Source organism: Equus caballus, chromosome 21 (assembly GCF_041296265.1).
Source record: "Equus caballus isolate H_3958 breed thoroughbred chromosome 21, TB-T2T, whole genome shotgun sequence".
NCBI lineage: Eukaryota > Metazoa > Chordata > Mammalia > Perissodactyla > Equidae > Equus > Equus caballus.
Window position 1 is genome coordinate 26,698,415 of NC_091704.1, and position 19,325 is coordinate 26,717,739.

The 19,325-nt window shown below is 47.3% G+C and overlaps 1 protein-coding gene across 1 annotated transcript in view; it reads right to left on the reverse strand.

Moving 5' to 3' along the window:
* The window catches only part of ZSWIM6 (zinc finger SWIM-type containing 6), a 185,162-nt gene extending 181,621 nt beyond the window's left edge, over window positions 1-3,541 (reverse strand). Inside the window, exon 1 of the mRNA XM_023625632.2 lies at window positions 2,850-3,541. Coding sequence (XP_023481400.1) covers window positions 2,850-3,507 — 658 coding nt within the window. The 5' untranslated portion in view covers window positions 3,508-3,541. The remainder of the gene's footprint in view (window positions 1-2,849) is intronic.
* Between the last annotated feature and the right edge of the window lie 15,784 nt (window positions 3,542-19,325).

Below are 19,325 nucleotides of genomic sequence, written 5' to 3' on the forward strand. Positions count from 1 at the left end.
TAATTTCTGATTAGTCCCAACTGTCTACCACTCAATCCTTAACCTTCAACAGGGTAAATACAAAGTCCAACAACTCGATTTTCCCTATTGTAGCTATAATTTAGTCATCTCTACAAAAGTCAATGAATACTTCCTGTACAAACAAACTCATAATTTTGCAATACCAGAAAATTTCTTATGATGCTATCAACATAGTATTCTGTTCTTTTCCATTTCAGATCCTGAAGCAAAACAGAGTTCTACCTCAAATCACAAAATTGTAAAATAAGCCTCCTGAGCTAGTATACCAATTCGAACCACCACTTAGTGCTAAATTAGACGGTTAATCTAGCCACTCTCTCCATTCTCCATCAAGGAAAAAAAATCCTGGTCAAAAGTGTCTATCTCCCAGTGCCAGCTGCCAAGCATTTAACAACCTTCCATCTCCAAGCTGACTGGCACAACAAGTAATGCAACTTGGAAGTTAAGGAAATTGGCAGTACTCAAGAGAGGAAAAAAGAATATTTTCCACAATTTGCACAGCACTTGTTTAGCACGTACGTAAGTGTTTCCGAAGGGGTGGTCAACTCTTCAAACTATACGAGAGGCATCACACTACTTCACATCAACCACTGCCAACTCCACTCAGCGGGCTCCTTCCCCTTTGGGGATTATTCAAAAAGTTACTATTTTCTTTTACAACTCACCCAGGACTCTTCACTGATGAAAGCAGGCAAAGCCCACGCTGTGTGTCTGTCTCCTAGAGAAGATTGCATCTTTTATTTATCGCCCCTTGGCTTTATTTTCACAGTGAATTCCTGGCTTAAATGCAATCAGCCAAGAAACCCTCCCTATGTGCTCTCCTGTCATTCCTCATTGCTTACAAGCAGAGTCAAGCACAGAAGGAAAGAAAAAAATTTCAACATTGCCAGCCAAGCCATAAAAATTCACAAACTCTAGTTTGTTATACTGAGAAACCATAGATGTGCTTCAGTCCGTCTCAACCCAGCAGGAAACAAGAAAAAAAAAAGGTATAACTTTAAAGAACGTTAATGTGATTTTTTTTTAAAAAAGGACTGATGGAGAGCCTCAAAAGTGAACGCCCCTCTAGACATATGGAAAGGGTACCGAACCTAGCAAAGGCAACACTGGGGGCTGCCTTTGGAAACAAATGACCAGGCAGAAAATCACGTTTGCAGGCTGCATGAGAATTCAAATTAACCAGATAGGATTTAAACAAGTCTTAATTCTCTTTTGGGGCCCCTCTCCAGACCCCCTCCCGACTCCCAAAGAGAAGGATAAAAGGAACTGACTACAGAAAGAAAAGATTAAATTAAAAATCAGAGACAGTGATGCTTCCAAACGTCTCCCCATTCATTAGGTCCGTGTTCACCACGACAATTTGAAGTAGACAGCAACATGGGGCGGGGGGAGGATATGCAATGGGCAATCAGGAGAAAAATATGGGGAGAGGGGAGTTTCACTATAGCATTGTTCCTTTCAGTCCAGCTCAAACATCCCCGTCGCTACGCTGAAAAAGATATCTAGCCGGAAAAAAACCACTGGGGGGTGGGGGGAGGCCAGGCAAAGCTTTTAAACTCCGTATTTGAGAAAACTCTCATGGTCTGTCAGAGAAAGGAGGGCTGTGCGACTTTAAGTCACAAGTCCTTCTCTCGCCTTTGTCAAATATCTTTTACTTTACAAGCCCTGAAAAGAAATAAAGAGACTCTTTTGTTTGCTTTCCCCTTTTCGGGGGGTGACAGAAAACTGAAAGGGGCACAAATAAACCTGAAAACGAGAACAAAGTGCGGGGTCGTGCCCGGCTGCCGGCGGCCGCCCCGGAGGGACGCGGGAGCGGCCGGGAGCCCCTCCGCCCCGAGCGCCCGCGGCCGCCGGCCGGGAGCGCAGAGCCCGCAACAGCCCCCGCGCCGCGCCCTGGCACGACCACCGGCCGCCCGACGCACCAAACTCCGGCGGCGGCAGCCCCCGGGCCCGCCGCGCCCCGCAGCAAGGGGAAGCGCCCGCCGCTCCTTCCCGGGCTCGCGCCCTCTAATTCGAGGGCGTCCTCCGGGGAGCGGTCCCTCCGGAGAGGGGACCAGCCCGCACCTCCCTCCTGCGCTGCTCCGAGCCCGGGGAGGCGCGCAGGATAAAAGACACTGAATTCCCGGGGTGGCCGGCGGAGCTCGCCTGGGCCAGACCAGACGCCGCAGCGACCCCGGCGCGCCGCGGCGGAAGCCCGTCGAAGCCCGAGAGGAGCGGCCGCCGAGCGGCATCAGAATGTATTCCCCTCCCCTCAAATCGAGGGGGTGGGGGGAGGAGAAAGAAAGAAGACGAGCGACAGACAAGGGGCTAGAGGAGGAAGAGCGCAGAGCGCGGCCCGGCCGCCGGCTCGGCCCCGGCCGGCATTGTCTGTGCGCCCGCGCCCCCTCCCCCGCCCCGCACGGCCCCGCCACACACACCCTCCGCCGGAGCCGGCCGGCCGCCCGCGCCTTTGTCCACAGCCACCCCCCAAACAGGCGAACAGCCCTCCAGGACGTGCTTCCCGGGAGGAGGGCGGGGATCGCAGCGGGCCGGGGGCACCGACACCCACCCCGCCGACCCCGCGGTGGGGCGCGTCCTGCTGATTCATTTCCCACTCGCGCTGGCCCGTCCGGGGAGACAGGGAGCGGGGAGGGGCGGGGAGGAAACGGGCGCTCCGCTCGGGAGGACCGTCCGGGCCGCTGAGGGCACCGAGCCGGGGTGCGGACGCTCGCCGGGCAAAGGGGCTGCCGGCGGGAAGGGAAGAGGAGGGGGCGGCCCCCCCCCCAGGGACGGACTGACCGACGGACGGACGGACGGACAGACGACCCCACGGCTGCCCCGTGACTCACCGACTTGCAAGACGTTGTCGACGCAGCCGCTCTCCAGCAGCGCGATGCCCCGGCGGAAGGGCAGCCGTGTCTCGTCGCCGCCGTCCGCCGACCCGGCGGCCCCCACCGACGGGGCCCCGGCCCCAGCGGCGGCGGCGGCGGCGGCGGCGGCGGCGGCGGCGGCCGAGGTGGCGGCCGGCGAGGACGAGGAGCCGCCGCCGCCCGCGCCGCCCGCGCCGCCGCCCGCGCCGCCGGGGCCGCCGCTGTCGTCGCCGGGGCCGCCCGCGGCGCCGCCGCCGGTGTTGAAGGACGAATACATGCAGATCTCCCGCTCGCTGCGGGGGAAGGACCAGTAGACGATGCGGCGCTGCACCGGCTCCGGGATGCGCTCGAAGCGCTCCTCCACGCGCTGGAACGGCCACTTCTCCGCCACCTTGCGCGCCGCGATGTCCAGCAGCGACTCGGGGCTCTGGGTCTTGCCCGGCGGCAGCAGCCCCAGCGCCGCGCCGCCCCCGCACGCCGCCGCCGCCGCACCGCCCGCCCGCGGGCCCGGCCGACAGGCAGAGCTATAGCCGCCACCCGGTCCTCCACCGCCGCTGCTGCCCCCGCCGCCGCCGCCGCCGCCCGGCCGGCAGCAGAGCCGTTTCGCGGGAGGAGGCTGCTGTCCGCGCTCCGCCATGACCGCGCCGCTTCTAACCCGACAGCGGAAGTGCCGGGACCCTATAAACGGCACAAGGAAGCGCGACACGCACACGCCGCCGCGACGCCACGCTGCCATCTAGGGTCCGCCGCTCCTTCTATGGGCACAAGAGGTGGGGCCTCAGTCGTGACGTCGAGGCCGAGGCGGGGCACCGATAGGGGGACCTGGGGCCAGGGGCGGGGCCTATGCAAATCACTGGGCTGAAACATAAATAGAGCACTCGGTGGACACGGGGGTAGCGGGGGCGGCGGGGTTGGCTGCCCGATGGGTTGTGAGAATGTCAGGCTGCTGTGACGCCGGGGGCGGGGCTCAGGCGGGGTTCCCGCGGGAGGGGGCGGGCCGCTGGGCCTGGCCTAAGGTGGGTGGGTCTCTGCGCCCCCTGCCTCCTCACTTCCCCCTCCAATTCCCTGCCTCTCTTTGAAGTCCGGCAAGTGTGGACGCGCCTCGTGGGTCGCAGCGGGGAGGGCAGAGGAGCTGGGAGGTGAGCAAGGGGGAGGGGTCCGGGCTAAATGGGGGGCGGGGCCCGCGGGCCGATGCCCCACCCCCCATCAGAGTCTGCCCGCCGGGGGAAAAGCCTCTGGGCGGAGGAGGCGCTTTCAAAACAAAGAAATGCGGAGTGGAGCCCGGGGGACCGGGGTGGAGAGGAAGGCGGAGGAGGTGCGGCCGAGGCCGCCTGGCTGCCGGCTTCCCCTCCACCAGCCCGGGGGAGCTCCCCCCACCGCCAGCCGGTGCTGCGGCGCCGGGGACCACAGAGGAGGCTGCGCTCGGCGGCTGTTTTCCAGTTCACTTTTGCAGACCCGGGTGGGGAAGAAGAGCGCCAGCTCCGCTGCAGCTCACCCAGCCCGAGCCCTGCGACTCCTCCGTCCCGGCCAGCGTCCGAAAACGCGCAGAGCGCTCGGAACCTGCCCCGCAGCTGTGCTACGCGCGTCCCGAGCCGGCGCGGCAGCCCCGCCCTCGCGCCCCCGCAGCCCCGCGGGCGAGGAAGCCGGCTCGGCTGCCGGCGCGGAGCTGGGGAACTTGAACCGGCCCTGGTCGCCCCCGCGGCCGCGCCGCCGAGACCCTGCTCCAGGCCCGGGGCGCTGCCGCTCGGGGTGCTCCCGCTTGGGGCGGAGGGTACACCCGGGCAGTGGATTTAGCAAACACACCTTTGTGAGTACACACGCCGCGGGAGCGTGCGCACACACCCCACGGCGCGCTTGCTCTCTCAGCCGGCTGCAGACGGCGCGCCGGGCCGCTCGGCGGCTGCGAGCGCGCTCCGTGCGCACTTAGGTCTGCGGCCCGGCTCGGCCCCGGGCGCCGGGGAGCAGGGAGCCCGGGCACTCGGGACGCGCGCGGCGCTGTCCGCCGTCCTAGCGGCGCCCCGTCGCCCTTCCTCCTGGGGAAAGGCAGCGTCGGGGGCGGCGGGCGAGAGCGAGCGAAGAGCGCAGCTCGCTGGTGCGAGGGCGCCGGCGAAGGCGAGGAAGCAAGTCCTGGGCTGAACCGGGAACCCTGCGGACATTGTTCTTCGCACTTCACAGAGCTAGGGCAAATCTAGGTCCTAGCCACAGACTTAATTACCTCGTTAGGGACATCCTTACTCTTTGCCTCACCTTCTGTGTTTACTGTAAATCGTGTTACTGATACTGGCGCTATTGTGGAAGGTAAACCATATCTCCTTTGACACTTTCGCATCTTTTAAGGTTATTGGCTGATACCCACCTGCCCTGCGTCTTTGCCTGGATTTAAAGGGATAGAGCGCTTCCGAGTTTTAAAGAAAATCGCCCACTCAGGGCCGAGGCCCAGGAGACCTCGAGCTCCACGTCTTGGCTCTTCCCCTCCTCAGGCTTTACCAAGCCCCGGGCTGCAGGTCCCCGGGAGACGGGACGCTGGCAGACTTTCCATAGCTTCCTTAGTTGTTAGGAAAATTTTGATGACATTATGTTTTTGTATATCCGCTTTGTATTTTTCTGGGCACCTCCTCAGTGCTTAGGAAAAGGCCTGGGCAGAACACTGGAAGAATATCTTTACGGGCAAATGGCACAGGGAAGGCTCTTTCCTCTAGTTGTTCCATTTTTGGATCTCTTAAAAAATAAAAATTTTTAATTTTTTAAAAAACATAGGTGATAGAAGAAAGTCAGTCAAAAAGGAAAATATAATTTGGGCTCTATTTTAGCCTCAAATACAGTCATGATAGGACTTAGATTGTATATTATTGTGTAGATTACCAAACATTTTCATACACATATGCACACAGAATCGCTGAACTGGAAAGTTAAAGATGACAAAACTGGTGCCCCCAGACAGGGTAAGTGACTCATTCAGGGTCATATGAAATGTTAGTGGAAGAAATTAATTCATATGGAACAGGAAAATAGACAGCTTTGGAGGTGCCTAAGGTTTAGAGACCTCCATTTTGTAATGAACCAAAGAGACCAGATTTAAGACATCATCCTACATTGGAAGGATTTAGTTTAGCTTTCTAATTCAAAGACAAATTCAGAGCCACTAGCTCAGCCTGACGCAGCGTTCCCTCTCTGCAGTATCTTACACTGAGACCACTCTCTGCCTCTTGAACTGTCCTCCTCCCTCTGGTGTCCCTGACGCTCTCTTGTCCCTTCTACATTTCCAGCTCAGCAACTCCCATATAGGTTTACCAGCTGTGTTGTCTATCCCAGCCCGTCTGGCTTCTCAGTCAATTAGCCCTCCTCTGCACTCTGCAGAGCCTCCTTGCTGGCGTGTCTGCATAACCTTTCCTCCTCCACCCAGCTGCTGTGCCTCCTGCAAGACAATTCTGATGGTGTCAATCTCCTGCTCAAGTCCCTTTAAATGGCTACCTGCTGCCTACTGGAAAAAGTCCATACTCAGATATGATCTTGACCAAACCCAACTTTCCAGCCTCATCTCCCGCTAAAACTCGGCAGAACTTCCAGTTCCCCAGCAGGAATTTTTGGTTGTGTCCCAACCAGGACTTCTCCCAGTTCCGCAGGAGTCATCCCCACTTGCCCACTCCACACGTTTGCTCAAGATGTTCCTGCTGCCCGTAATGTCTCTCTTCCCTTGCTACTTGTCAAATTCCTACCCTTCTTTCAAGGACTTGCTCAAATGCCACTTCCTCTGGGAAAACCCTCCTGGGTGTGTGATCTCTCTCTCCTCAAGCCCTTCTAACACTTTGGATCTTTCTTGTGACATTCATAGCATTCTGCCTAGCATCACAGTTATGTTACACTTGCCTGAGCATTCGTCTTTTCTCTCTCCCCTGGTTAGAAATTCTCTGAGGGTTGGGATTATGCCTCAGCCGTTTCTGTAGTCCCAAGTGCCCAGCACTGGGCTGCAAGGCTTCTGCCTCCCCAGAGGTTAGCTACACCCATAAGCCGAGGGAGAAGTAAGTGACAGTATGTCATCATTGGCTGGTACTTGTGCCACCTCTCATTTTGGGGGCCTTTACAGTGTTTTTGCTGGTGTTCATGGAAATCATTGCTAAATTACTTATAATTGGCCTTTTCAAATAGGCTCCTATCCCAGGGACCCAATCAGGTCTGGAGGTCTCTGGTTATGCTCCAGTGTTTACCATTAGGCAATGGTAGGAAATCAAAGTACAGCAAGTCTACAGCTTCCCAATTGCAGTGACTCATCATATCACATCACACCACACCACCCTGGCCAGTGTGGTCAGGAGCTAGGCTCTCAGGCAGACTTCATAAACAGGACTCCCAGTAGCTCAACTGATGGCCTCAAGGAAGAAAAACACCACCTCCCCCAGCACCGTACCCAGCCCCTGGCCCGTTGCAGGGATAGCTGGATGCAGAGATAGATGCATGGATGATGGATGGCAAAGGAGTTTATTTGAAAGGAGCAGTGGAGTCCTATCCAGAGATCTGTCGTGACTCCTCTACTCACCTTCAATTTAAAAATGAGAAATTTGAATTAAATTCAATAGAGACTTATCAAGTTCCTGGAGCACTGGTTTTCAAAGGACCCTTAGAGTGCCCCAGAATATGTTGCACAGGATTTGGGAGCTGGGGACCAGAAATTGACACAGACACACTCCCTGTGTGAGTCTTCTTTACACTCAAATTTGAAAACTACCCTTTGGTGGGAAGAACATCACACAGCTCCAGCTCTTAGGAGGAGGCCTGCGGAAAGGAAAAAGGACATTGCCTCATCATTATTGCCAGTCATCTCAGTTAATTAAGAGAATAATTTGCCATTAGTAGGAAGATTCCTAGACATGAAAATTGGATTAGATCTAAGGAACTTCAAGTCATTTGAAGATGGACAAAGTTATGCCCATTTCCCTGCTCTTCCTTATACTGGGATATACTTTTTATATTATAATCAAGGATATTATAACCAAAGCTCTAGTTGTGTTCCCTGGAATATAATTAAATTGTTTAGAGAGGAAGAAAAGCCTAAAACAGCATAGTTAGCCTGTGAACCAGACATTTTATTCTCCCCTCCAGTGGAATGACAGAGAATTCTATGTCTAAAAAAGAGTGAAGATTGAGATATGAGAGATGACACTTTATCAGGGCAAAATCTCCAATAACAGGGATAAGTGCCAGAAGAATCTTCCTGGTCAATCATTTCCACCAAATAGATTCTCAGGCGAAATAAGAGGTGGGCAGGGAATGATCAACTCAGAATTGATCGATTTAAAACAAGTGCTCCATTTTTGAAGAGGGGAAAAATTTGATCCATTTCAACTTCATTAATTCCAGAGAATCAAACCACTAAAATTTTTCTATTAATATTTTTTTAGAGAGTGGGTGCAGATACAGTGCTAGGGCCTTTACAAACAGTAACTAGTGTGGTCCCCCAGGACCCCCACACAAGAAACAAATGAAGAAACTGAGGCTCAGAGAAATTGGCCAAAGGTTATTCGGCTCTAATCTGGCCGAGGAGCAATTCAAGTTCAGTCCGTCTGCTGATAAAGCCAGAACTTTTTCCATTATCCCATTTCCAAATTTGCCAGATCATAAGAGTCGCCCCCGGTACTTGTTAAAAATATCCATCTCCTTTACTTCTCCTTTGGAAGGGCCTGGGGTGTGGCTTAGAATCTGTCTTTTTAACCAATGCCCTGGATAATTGTTCAGAATAGGCAAAATTGGGAAACACCATAATTCCACACCACATTATCGCTTACTAACCCTCAGTTTCATTCCTTAAGATGTACTCTTCTAAATTTGGTATAATTATAAGAAAGTGTATTCAATCACTGATCAACCAACCAGTTTTTTCCATCCTACTTCTAAGAACGCAAAGCCTTTAAAGTTACAATCTGAAATTTTGAAAAACAAATCATTACATCTCTACATATGCCAAAAAATCAGGTTGGCAATTTGCTTACAAATAAATTTGCTTCAAATTTAGTAATTGGGACAATAATTCCTCCCTCAAGAGGTAAAAGGTGTTTGCTGTTGTTAAATATTAAATAATCTACTTGTTGATTTTTAGCAAAAATATTTTAGTGTGAAGCTAGCCTGTGTACAATTTCAGTATTGTGAAAACTGACCAGCGTATTATCATTTTGCTGTTCATTCCAATCCAAAGTGCAATGGTGAAGTTCTCATCAAAGGCAGCCATCTCAGAACCGGATGTTTAACAGGCTTCCAACCAGGCTTAGAACCCAGAGACAGCGAAAAGAAATAGAAAATGCCACAATTATAGCTTTTAGTCTTTCCCCTTTTTAATAACTGTAACTTTCTACTAAGTATTTTGTTAAGCTTGTCACAAGATAGACATAAGAATACTATTTAATTGGATAAGGTGAAAATATTTACTTCCATATTTATCTACATATGTCAACTGGAAAAAAAAACCTCCCACTTTTAAACATTGAAAAAGTAGCACTATAGAAGAATAATAATTTAGAAAATTAATTATTTCGTCAAAACTGCATGTAGAAAAACACATTTAAGACATTAAATAATAAAGTATGAAAATATTCTCTAGGGAGACAAAAGATGCTCTGACATGTATGAAGGATGTATTTGCAGAAAATAATGTCATCCCAAAAATCATTTCATAAGCGTATAGCATGAGCATTTTCCAAGGTGATCCAACAATATGTAGTTTCATTCTCATTCCCACCTGGAGGACGTATAGACGTAAAATTCAGACAACCACGTAACTTTAGGGGGCACCTTATGCCTGGATAAAGATTATTTGCATTTAAGAGACAAGCATGAAAATTAAAGTTGAAAATGTGAAAGCCAAACTTTAAAGCATATTTATTAAGGGCCTTTTATCACCTACAATATTTTTAAATATTCAAGAACTCTTTCCTTGTCAAGAATAGCATCATGACAATTCAGATGTGAAAAATGTCACTTCCAATGACTTCATTCAAACCCAGAATTAGGTAACTTGTGAAAATGAAGCAGTCTCAGCAAAAGTTGGTGTGTCAGATCTTTTTTCCACCTGAAATCTGTCTTAACTAACACCTCCAAGGAACCATAGTATAGTAAAACCAGGGTTGTGCACAACTTTTGTCTGAACCATCCTGAATAGACAATTTTCCCAAATAACTGAAGATTTACTTTTTAAGTACCAAAACCCTCTCAAAAAGCTTAACCCTGTAGGCTAGAAATCTTTCTAAAACATGACCCACTTCCTTGACTTCTTAAGCATAAGGTCTCATAAATACAACGATGCCCTCAAGATCCACTAAGGCATGCAAGATGATTTGTCCATAGTTAAAAGCCCCCGAGTGTTTTCATTTTTTTCTTTCTCCTCTTTCTTCCCTCCTTTATATTTTATTTAATTTTCAGTTTTTATGTCTTTTTTTCCCTGTTTTTTTGGTCTCCTCCTCTACAGTTGTGCTGTGCTCTATTTTACTTATTGTCATATAACCACTCTATCCCTTCTCCCTTTCTGAATTATTGCTCCCCATCTGCTGTGGCATTGGAACCCAGAAAACCCACCTGTTAGAATTACGTATAGAATAAAAATCAACTAAGTTCTCAGTGAGGACCTCCCCTCTTGTTAAAATATGCATGGTCATTGTCACATTTATTTTTGTTTCTTGCAGGCTTCCTGGACCCCAGCTAGGTCACGGATAAAGGGGAGGTTATTAGATGGTCAAACTCTGGCTTCTGAGGGGTTAATATATGATGTTAATTGAAATTCATGATGATGACTCTGAGGTACCCACTGAATCATCATACATAAAATAATATACTTGAAAATGATTTGGGTTTAAAGTATTTCATAAAATTATAATCCTTTGAAACTTGGTGGTTCACATCTGGAATTTATGGCAATATTCTGATGCATTTCAGATGAACCAGAAGCAGCCATTCCCAGATCACACGCAGGAAGGGCCCCATCATGCATTCCTATTACAGCTTGAGTTCACCCTGGAGGGAGGAGGGATAGAGACCAAAGTCCTTAATAAGCCCACTCTGCAATCCCTTGCAAGACTCCAGGCTTGGCTTTGGGAATGACCTAGCTCCTGCTCACCTCTCCAATGGGCCCCAACTTCATTCCCCTCCCTCTCTGGGATTCTGCCAACACAGGCTGCTCAGGCCTGCTTTCGGTTCCCTGAACACTTGAGGCTCAGTTCCTCTAGAGGGCCTTTGCCCAAGACTTCCCACTGCCTGGAATGCTCTCCCTCCCCCGGCTAGGCAAGCACTGCCTAGATTCCTCCCACTCAGCTTAATCCTACTTCCGTAGGACGGCCTGGCTGCTCAGACAGGTCAGCTTTGCCTGTTACACACTCCAGTAGTTACATGTACTTCTCTGAGAAGCCCTGATCAGAGTCCTAATTTTTCATTTAGTTGTGTGTAGGACAGATTACCTAGAAAATAGTAGGAGCTCAATAAATATTTGTTCACTCCACGGAAGGGAGGGAGCAAGAGCACTTCAGCCAGACTGGCCTCCTCATTGTGGTTAACATCAAAGCTTGCCAGGAGAGCAATTTCCACCAGCTTACCTTCACTTGATTGCTACCAAGGCCCATGGATCTCTCCTTTCCTTTCAAGAAAAAAATAAAATCTACCCAATGAACATTCAGCAGCATGGTGTGAAGCTGTTACTGCTACATTCTGGAAACCATTGTATTATTCCAAGCAAAGAAATAAGAAGAGAATTTTCCCAAACAAATTTCAAACTCTTTGCCACACTGTCATACATGCCGCCTGTAACATTTGTCTTTTGTTAATTTTTTTCCTGGCTTTCATCTCAAGTGTCTTTCACATTTTGGCAATTTTGAGTCTTCTAGTTACCATGGAAATAGGAAACAGTGATCTCTTAGTGATTAAGAGGGGGAAAATATCCACTCTATTGGGGTTGTAGAGTATTTCCTCAAAATAGCAGTTGTGAATTGAGAGAATGTTGATTTTGAGGCAATGCTTGTATGCCATCAGTAAATATTTATTTTTGTGCCTATAATGTGCCAGGCATCATTCTCTGCCAGGAGTGCCTCCAACCACAGGGTGCTCCATTAGAGATAAAAAGGCCTTCTCCCAGATGCTGGCTCCGGGTTTCCTGAAGTCAAGTTCGAATTGTTGAGCATGAACTATTCACTCTAAGTGAGAACCTTTACCTCCTCCCTCTAGGCACGTTCCTAACACTTCACATACTTCCTACAGCGATTCCCGATGCTGGAGACTTGGGTTACAAAGAACCATGCTAGGTACACTGTCAATTTTATTTTGTCTTTCTCTCTTTCACAGGTAGATAAAAATATCTTAACTTCTAGAGCAAGAAATAAACATTTGATGTTCCTTCTTTCTTTTTTGTTCCATAGTCTTAATAGTTGATAGTTGCCCGTATCCACAGAAAACTTGACCAGTAGTGACTGAAAGATTGGAAAAACCTGGAAAAGAAAGAAAATAGTTTACTTGCCTCCTTAAAAGGCAAATGTCCACAAGTTTACGTCCTGTCACAATGGCCTAATTCCCTTCAGACTTTGAACTTAGGGCCTATGTGCATGTACATGGCTATATAAGATTTGGTTTTTGACACATCGTATCATACACTGTACTGCGATTTTCCATATCTCGTGTCAACAGAAAGTTTCCAGTTTCCCTGAAGGACAGATATGGAAGATTCTAACACCAACTCTTGGTTTGTTTTTGCTTGGAAATTCAGCGTGCTGCCTCTCCCTCTCCATCTAAGGCATCATTCTCCTGTAGAGCGTCCATCTGGTACACCCCACTGCTGTTCCCCACCCCACCTCGACTGTTTTTTCTTGCCTATAATTCTGGCTTTAGGAATATCCAGACGAGGCTTCTACCTTAAAAGCATGATTGAGCAAGTCCAAGTGACCCCTCAATTTGCAATTCAACCATCAGAGATTTAGTTCTTTTGGACTTTCATGAGCCCACTTTGGGGAAGGGAGCTCCCTTGAAAGGCTAAAACTTGGAGTCATTATCAATTTATAATCCCAAGGGATTAAACTGACTCAGTGCCAACCCCTCCCCCACCCCTCAACCCCTGTGGAAAATTAAATTCAGGGCAGGCCCTGGAGGGTGGTGCTAACAGTGAGAGGGAGATGGGTGTGGGTGCAGGCACTGAACGAATGTCACTAATTTCAGTGTTATCTTGGGCTTCACGCTCTGCAATTCACACAACTCTCCTTGAAGTTTCCTTTTGTTTTCCACCTTGTTCCACCTTTGCTGCCCTTGCCTAGGTTTATCTGTTTGTGTGACTGTGTGTGTGCATTATGTCTATGTGTGCAAACATCTGTCTATATCCCCAGGTCTGTCTTTGTTGTGACACTGATTTGTCTAGCAGTGTAACCATAAAAAATTAATTCAGACTAGTTGTTGGATGATTTAGGTATTTTCAGCTTCATTACCAGCTAATCACCACACAATGGATTACTCAAGCAGGGTTTGAAATATGCCTTCAAGGTGGCTAGACTGACTGGAACGATCATGTAAGGGGACTTCGGGAGGGTATCTTATACACACAGCTATTATGTCTTTGTGGGAACATGCGTTTGCTTATGAATTGTCTGTGCATGTTTTTGGCAGGTCCCCTTGCTCATTCTCCACTCCCAGTCCCCACCCCCACCCCAGCCTCTGCCAAGTCTGCCTACAGATCCCTCAGTCATGAAGCCTCCCAGAGAGGTGAGAGCTCATTTAGGCCTAGCAGTGTCCCAGTGTGCCCGCAGGTGAGGTAGACAAGCCAACTGCACCCCAAGAGAGTTCAGAGCCAGGCTAGGAGGTGAAAGATGTGTGGCCGGAAGGCTTGGAAAGGTGCCACTGGGGAGAGCCAGGTATCTTGCCGCCCTCAGAAAATGCTCCTCTTGCCCTGCCCTAAGGAACAAATTAGCATCAGACACAGAAATGTGATGACCCTGGAACCAAAGTTTTTGTGAAGTCTTTCTCTAACCACCGAAAATATTCTGGTGAGTATGGAGGTTTGGTTGGTGTGGGGATTTGGTTAATGTGGGAGAGGCCCCCCCCCCGCCCCCAAGATCCCCAGCTCCAACGCTGGCTTTGACCATCAAAAGTCAGCTTAGCTGAAGTAGCGTGCTGGGCACAAGTCTCAGCATCCACAGGCAGGGTCTGTGTTTGCAGGCCTGGCACAAACCACTAACTCCTCTGGCCACACAAAGTGCTCTGTGGGCGGGACTAGCCCTGTTTGCCCTCAATAGGGACCCTTCTCATGGATGGTTGGATTTGTCAGGGGTTTTCTCATATTTGTCAATGACCATTGTCAGGTGTTGCTAGGGTTGCAGGAGAAAGGTTTCACTTGATTGGCTGAGCAGTGGTATTCTGTAACCAATCCAAATGCTGTGCCTGGGGGAGGGGGCCTTAACATGATAGAGCAATATCAAGCACAGGCAGACATATTCTGGGTGCTAATAAGGTGTCTGGAAAAATGGAATTCTAGTGTGCAGGAACCCGAAGCCCCCCACAGCTCCAGCCATGGTGTAGTTAGTGTTCAAAACGTTACAGCCTAGGTTAAAGTCATTCCCACTGATTGGAGGATATCAAGATTTCAAAACAGGGGAGTAGCGATTGTAAGGAGGAAGTAAAACTCCTTGCTCATTGTGTTTTACAGCCTTCCTTAGTAAAACTGCTGAATTGTAATTTAAAATATTCCACCCTTTCAAATAAATTAAATGCAGCCCTTAAAAACAGGAAATGAGAAAGGCGCGCATGTATTCTCAACTAAACATTCACAGACCTTGGACCACAAAGTGGAGTTGAAAATCGCACAACAGTACTATGAATTCAGTTTAGACAGATGACAACAGAGGTCACCACCCAGGGAGACATTATGCCTCTGGCAATGCACTCTTGGGCTGAAACCTGAATGCTAATTAGGAAACAAATGAAAGACAAACATCAGCTTGAAGGGGAATTTGAATCTTGCAGGATCATAGATATTCTGAGATTCAGGTAAGCCTTATGGTACTAAGGAAAGTTAGGGCGCACTTGATGGCTACAATGGCTGAACCTTCCCTTCAGAAAACAGAACTGCCAGTCAGCCAGATGTTCCTACAGAACTCTGGTAATAGATCAGAAGCAAACAGAATTATCTTACCTAAAAAATAAGTCAGCCTTCTGTACAGTATTGATTTCCCATTCAGTTATCAATATAATCGCCAAACTTTAGCATTTTTATTGTCAGTTTTTATGCAGTCAGAAGAAAAGTGTCTTTAGTCTTTTTCCTTTCCATGCCTCTCCCTTTGCTTTCAGACCTGTTCCTTAGAAAGATGGAGCTGCCACTCAAGAATACTAGTGCAAGAAAGGAAGAGAGGAAGGGAGGAAGGAAGGAAAAGGAGAGAGAGGGAAGAAGGGAGGGAGGGAAGAAGGACGGAAGAAGCAAGAGGAGGAGGAAAGAAGCTGCATCAATGCGTGTCTCCCGTGGGCGGCATCTTCTATTGCCCATTTCCCCTATCCAACTCAGATTCTTCTACTCACGAAGAACCCCGCATTCAAGCCAAGGAGCTTGAGCTTGGTTTCAGGCTGAAACGGTATTTCTGGGTTCTGCATTTTACTTTGTATACATTTTGAAATAGCTCAAAATGAGAAAAAAGAATAAAAGATTCCAAGACTGAGTTTTGGACAGTTTCACCGCCCACTTCCATTGGTATAAAGAAGATGCTCCAGCAGGAAGTGATCTTGAGGAGGGCTGGCAACACTACTGCCTTAAGAGTTGCGCTGAGAATATAGCTTCACAGCCTCCCCACCAAACTCCCCACTTAACTCTACTACACTGCAGGCCAGTGACCCACCTAGCTCAGACTTTGCCCAAGATCTTCCTGCGTCTTAATGGAGATTCTAGAATAGCAGGAATCACTATTCCAAAGGGGAAAAAACTTGGAGAGTATTTTTGGTTGCACGTGATGCTAAATGCAGACATTTGTGCTGTTGGCAACATCTTAGGAAGTTACGTTAACATCTTAACCCACTTGCATAGGCAGGCATAATTTATCATGTGGTCCTGTGACTTTAACCCCATTCATTTCTCCCTCTGATTACTTCAGTCATGTTTGTGTGTTAATTACTTAGGGCATATCATCATTTCAGAGGATCTGAAATCCTACTTGATTTTTCTAACTCGGAACCTAGCTATCTCTCATTCTGACCTTAATCTACTCTCTTCAGGAACAGATCCAGGAGGCCAGAAAAGCTTACCACCCACATCTAATCTTCATACTCAAGCAATTGGCTGAAGACTAGTGGGTTAGGAAACTCAGTGTTATCCTAGATGCTCTCCTGGCCTGGCAGGCACACCCACATAGTTATCCATGAATCGTCTCCAGGGTTAGAACTGCCCAGCGTTTTGCAAATTGGTGCTCTCTCTCCATAGTTCCTATTTCAAGATAACTTCTGATGAGAATCATATAGTCAGTAACCAAATAGGTTATAAAAACCTATTGGAGCAATGAAAAACAAAAATTTGACTGCTAATTTCAACCTACAATCAAACAGTCAAGGTCATTCATTTAAATTTCACCCCTTTCCTTTCCTGAGTCACAGTCCCTAATGGGGGGGGGGGTGGATTTTTAATGATAAAAAGTAGAAGCAAAAGGTCTAGGAAAACCCACAACTAAATAAGCAATGGAAGAACGTTAGTGATCGCTGGCGGAAGATGGAATCAGAGAGGGAGAGCCACTCACGGGACTTTGCATGAAGTCTGAAAGACCACATTCAGCCTGCACCCTCAAGAAAGCGTCTAAGAGAAAGTAGGCCAGAACAACAATGAGGTTAGGGTGAAAAGATGCAAGTGTAGTTTTCAAAATGTCATGTCCGTATTGAGTGTCCCTTTGGTCCAAACAGGAAACAAAAGGAAAAATCAAACAGTTTCACTGAAAGTTGGCAAAGAGTCTTGGGTAAAATCTTGGGAAAAGTTTCAACGTGTGACCCAAGAACAGGTTGGAAGCATCACTGCGCCCTTCAGCTGGTCTCTGTTCCTCCAAGTCCTGCTTTTCTCATTGCCAACTTTTTCCCTTTTCAATCTGCTCTTAACTTTGCCCCATGCCATCACTGACATCTGGATCTCTCTGTGCATTTCTTTCTTTTAGTTTAATTTTTAAAGCCTTTCTGGGGAAGACTTTTCATTCATTCATGCCACACATTCAACCATTTAAAATGTGATTTCTCAATGACATATGATTAATTTATAAAAAACCATTTATGATGCTCATAAGCAGAAGGGCTGACTTGATTCCATAACAAGGTCATGACCAGGTGGTATTATTGGTGGTGACTCTTACCAGCCATCCAAACAGAAGCCTTGTTCTTATACAGCAGAGTGCAGAGGGAGGGCTGGAATTTGCTTCATTCTCTGGGACGCCCTCGAGAGTGCATGTTTACAGAGCACCAGATTTTCTTCAGTTGTCCCCAGAATGCACAGAAATGAATGTATCTTTAGGCAAACACATCAATTACAATGAACCCAGGGAAGATTTGAATTTTCTTGAGCCCACAATAGATTTGGGGAACACCATTTATTTAGATCAATGTGCTTTGTTTGCATCACTGAAAGCCATAACCATAAAAGGAAAAATTGATAAATCAGATTTTGTCAAAATAAAAACTTCTCATCCAAAGAGACCATAGAGAAAATGAATAGGAAGCCATGGACTGGAAGAAAATATTTGTGAAATGTAAACTTGACAGAGGACTGATATCCAGGATGTATAAAGAGTTCCTACTCAATAATATAGATAAAAAAATTCTTTGATTGGACAGAGGATTTGAACAGACACGTCACAAAAGAAGATATATGAATGGCAAATAAGCACATGATAACGTGTTCAATGTCCATAGTCATTGAGAAAATGCAAATTAAAATCACAATGAGATATCACTATTCACTCAGCAGAATGACTTAAAATAAAAAGACTGACAACACTAAATGTCAGCAAGGATATGGAGCAACCAGAACTCCCATGCATTGTTGGTGAGAATATAAAATGGTACATCCACTTTAGGAAAAGCAGTAACAGTTTCTTTAAAAACTAAACATACATACACCTATCCTGTGATTTAGCAATTACACAACTAGGTCTTTTCCCAAAGGAAATTAAAACATATGTATATAAAAAGACTTGTATAAGAATGTTCCCAATAGCTTTATTCACAATAGCCAAAAACTGGACACAGCTAAGGTGTCCACAAACAGGAGAATGGTATAGTCATACAATGGAATATTACTCAGCAGTATGAAGGCATGAACTACTGTCACACACAATAATGCCACTGAATCGCAGAAACAGTATGCTGAGTGAAAGAAGTCTTACACAAAAGAGTTCATACTATTTGATTCCTTTTATGTGAAATTCTAGAGTAGGCAAAACTAATCTGTAGTGAAAAAAAAAAAACAGCGATTGCCTCTGGGCAGCAAGGAAGGGGTCAGGATTGACAGGAACATAGCATGAGGGAACTTTCTGGGGTGATGGTCATGTTCTGGACCTGGATAGGGGTTTGGGTGCACAGGCATACGTTTGTCAAAACTCAAAAAATGTACTCTTAAGATTTTACATTCCTTGTATGTAAATTTTACATTAAAAGAAAAAAGTAAATATTGAACTGAAGTTGTTAGGTGGAAATTGGTTGATGCCCATAATTTACTTTTAAAGGCATGAAAAAGATAAGGTGGATCGATGGAGGACAGATGTATGGCTATGGGATAAAGCAAGAAGAGTAAAACGTTAATGGTCGAATCTACAACTAGATGGTCGGTGTGTGGGTGTTCACTGTGAAATTCTTTCAACTTTGTGTTTATTTGGAAACTCTCCTAATAAAACGCCGGGGAAGAAATCAATCAAAGTGGGCCCTCTTCAGTTGTTTGTTAGATCTGAATGCTCTCTTTGAATATTCATATTAGCAGATTATAAGAAGGGAAGATGAAGGCTTGGGTTTGGAAAAATCTTATATCTGACTTCTTTCAGTTTTCAAATCTAGTCTTTCATACCTTTTGATTTTAGCGGACAAAAGAAGCCAGGAAATAGTTATTAGGAGAGGAAGGGAGGAGGAGAGACCTGTGACCCTAAAAAAAAAAACCTCAAAAAAGCTCCTACTGCAAAATACTGAATATCAAGAGGAGGCACACACTTCAGACTTGTAGAATCAAGAAATTAATGAAAACACCAAAACTGCATCCTCAGAACCACTCAGGAATGATAATTACAGACAGTATTTCTGGAGCAGACACATAACCTGATTCCCAGGACACCCCCTAAAGCACTCTAATAGTATGCTATTTGTGGAAGGTTTTTCCACCTTTAATAACAGAGAAATAATGTTAGAAGGAAAGAAATCCCTTATATAGCCACTGGGGTGTCATTATTGAGCCCCAGCTGAAGGCCCCTTTAAAAGCATCCATATGGTAAAAGAACATGTTTCCTC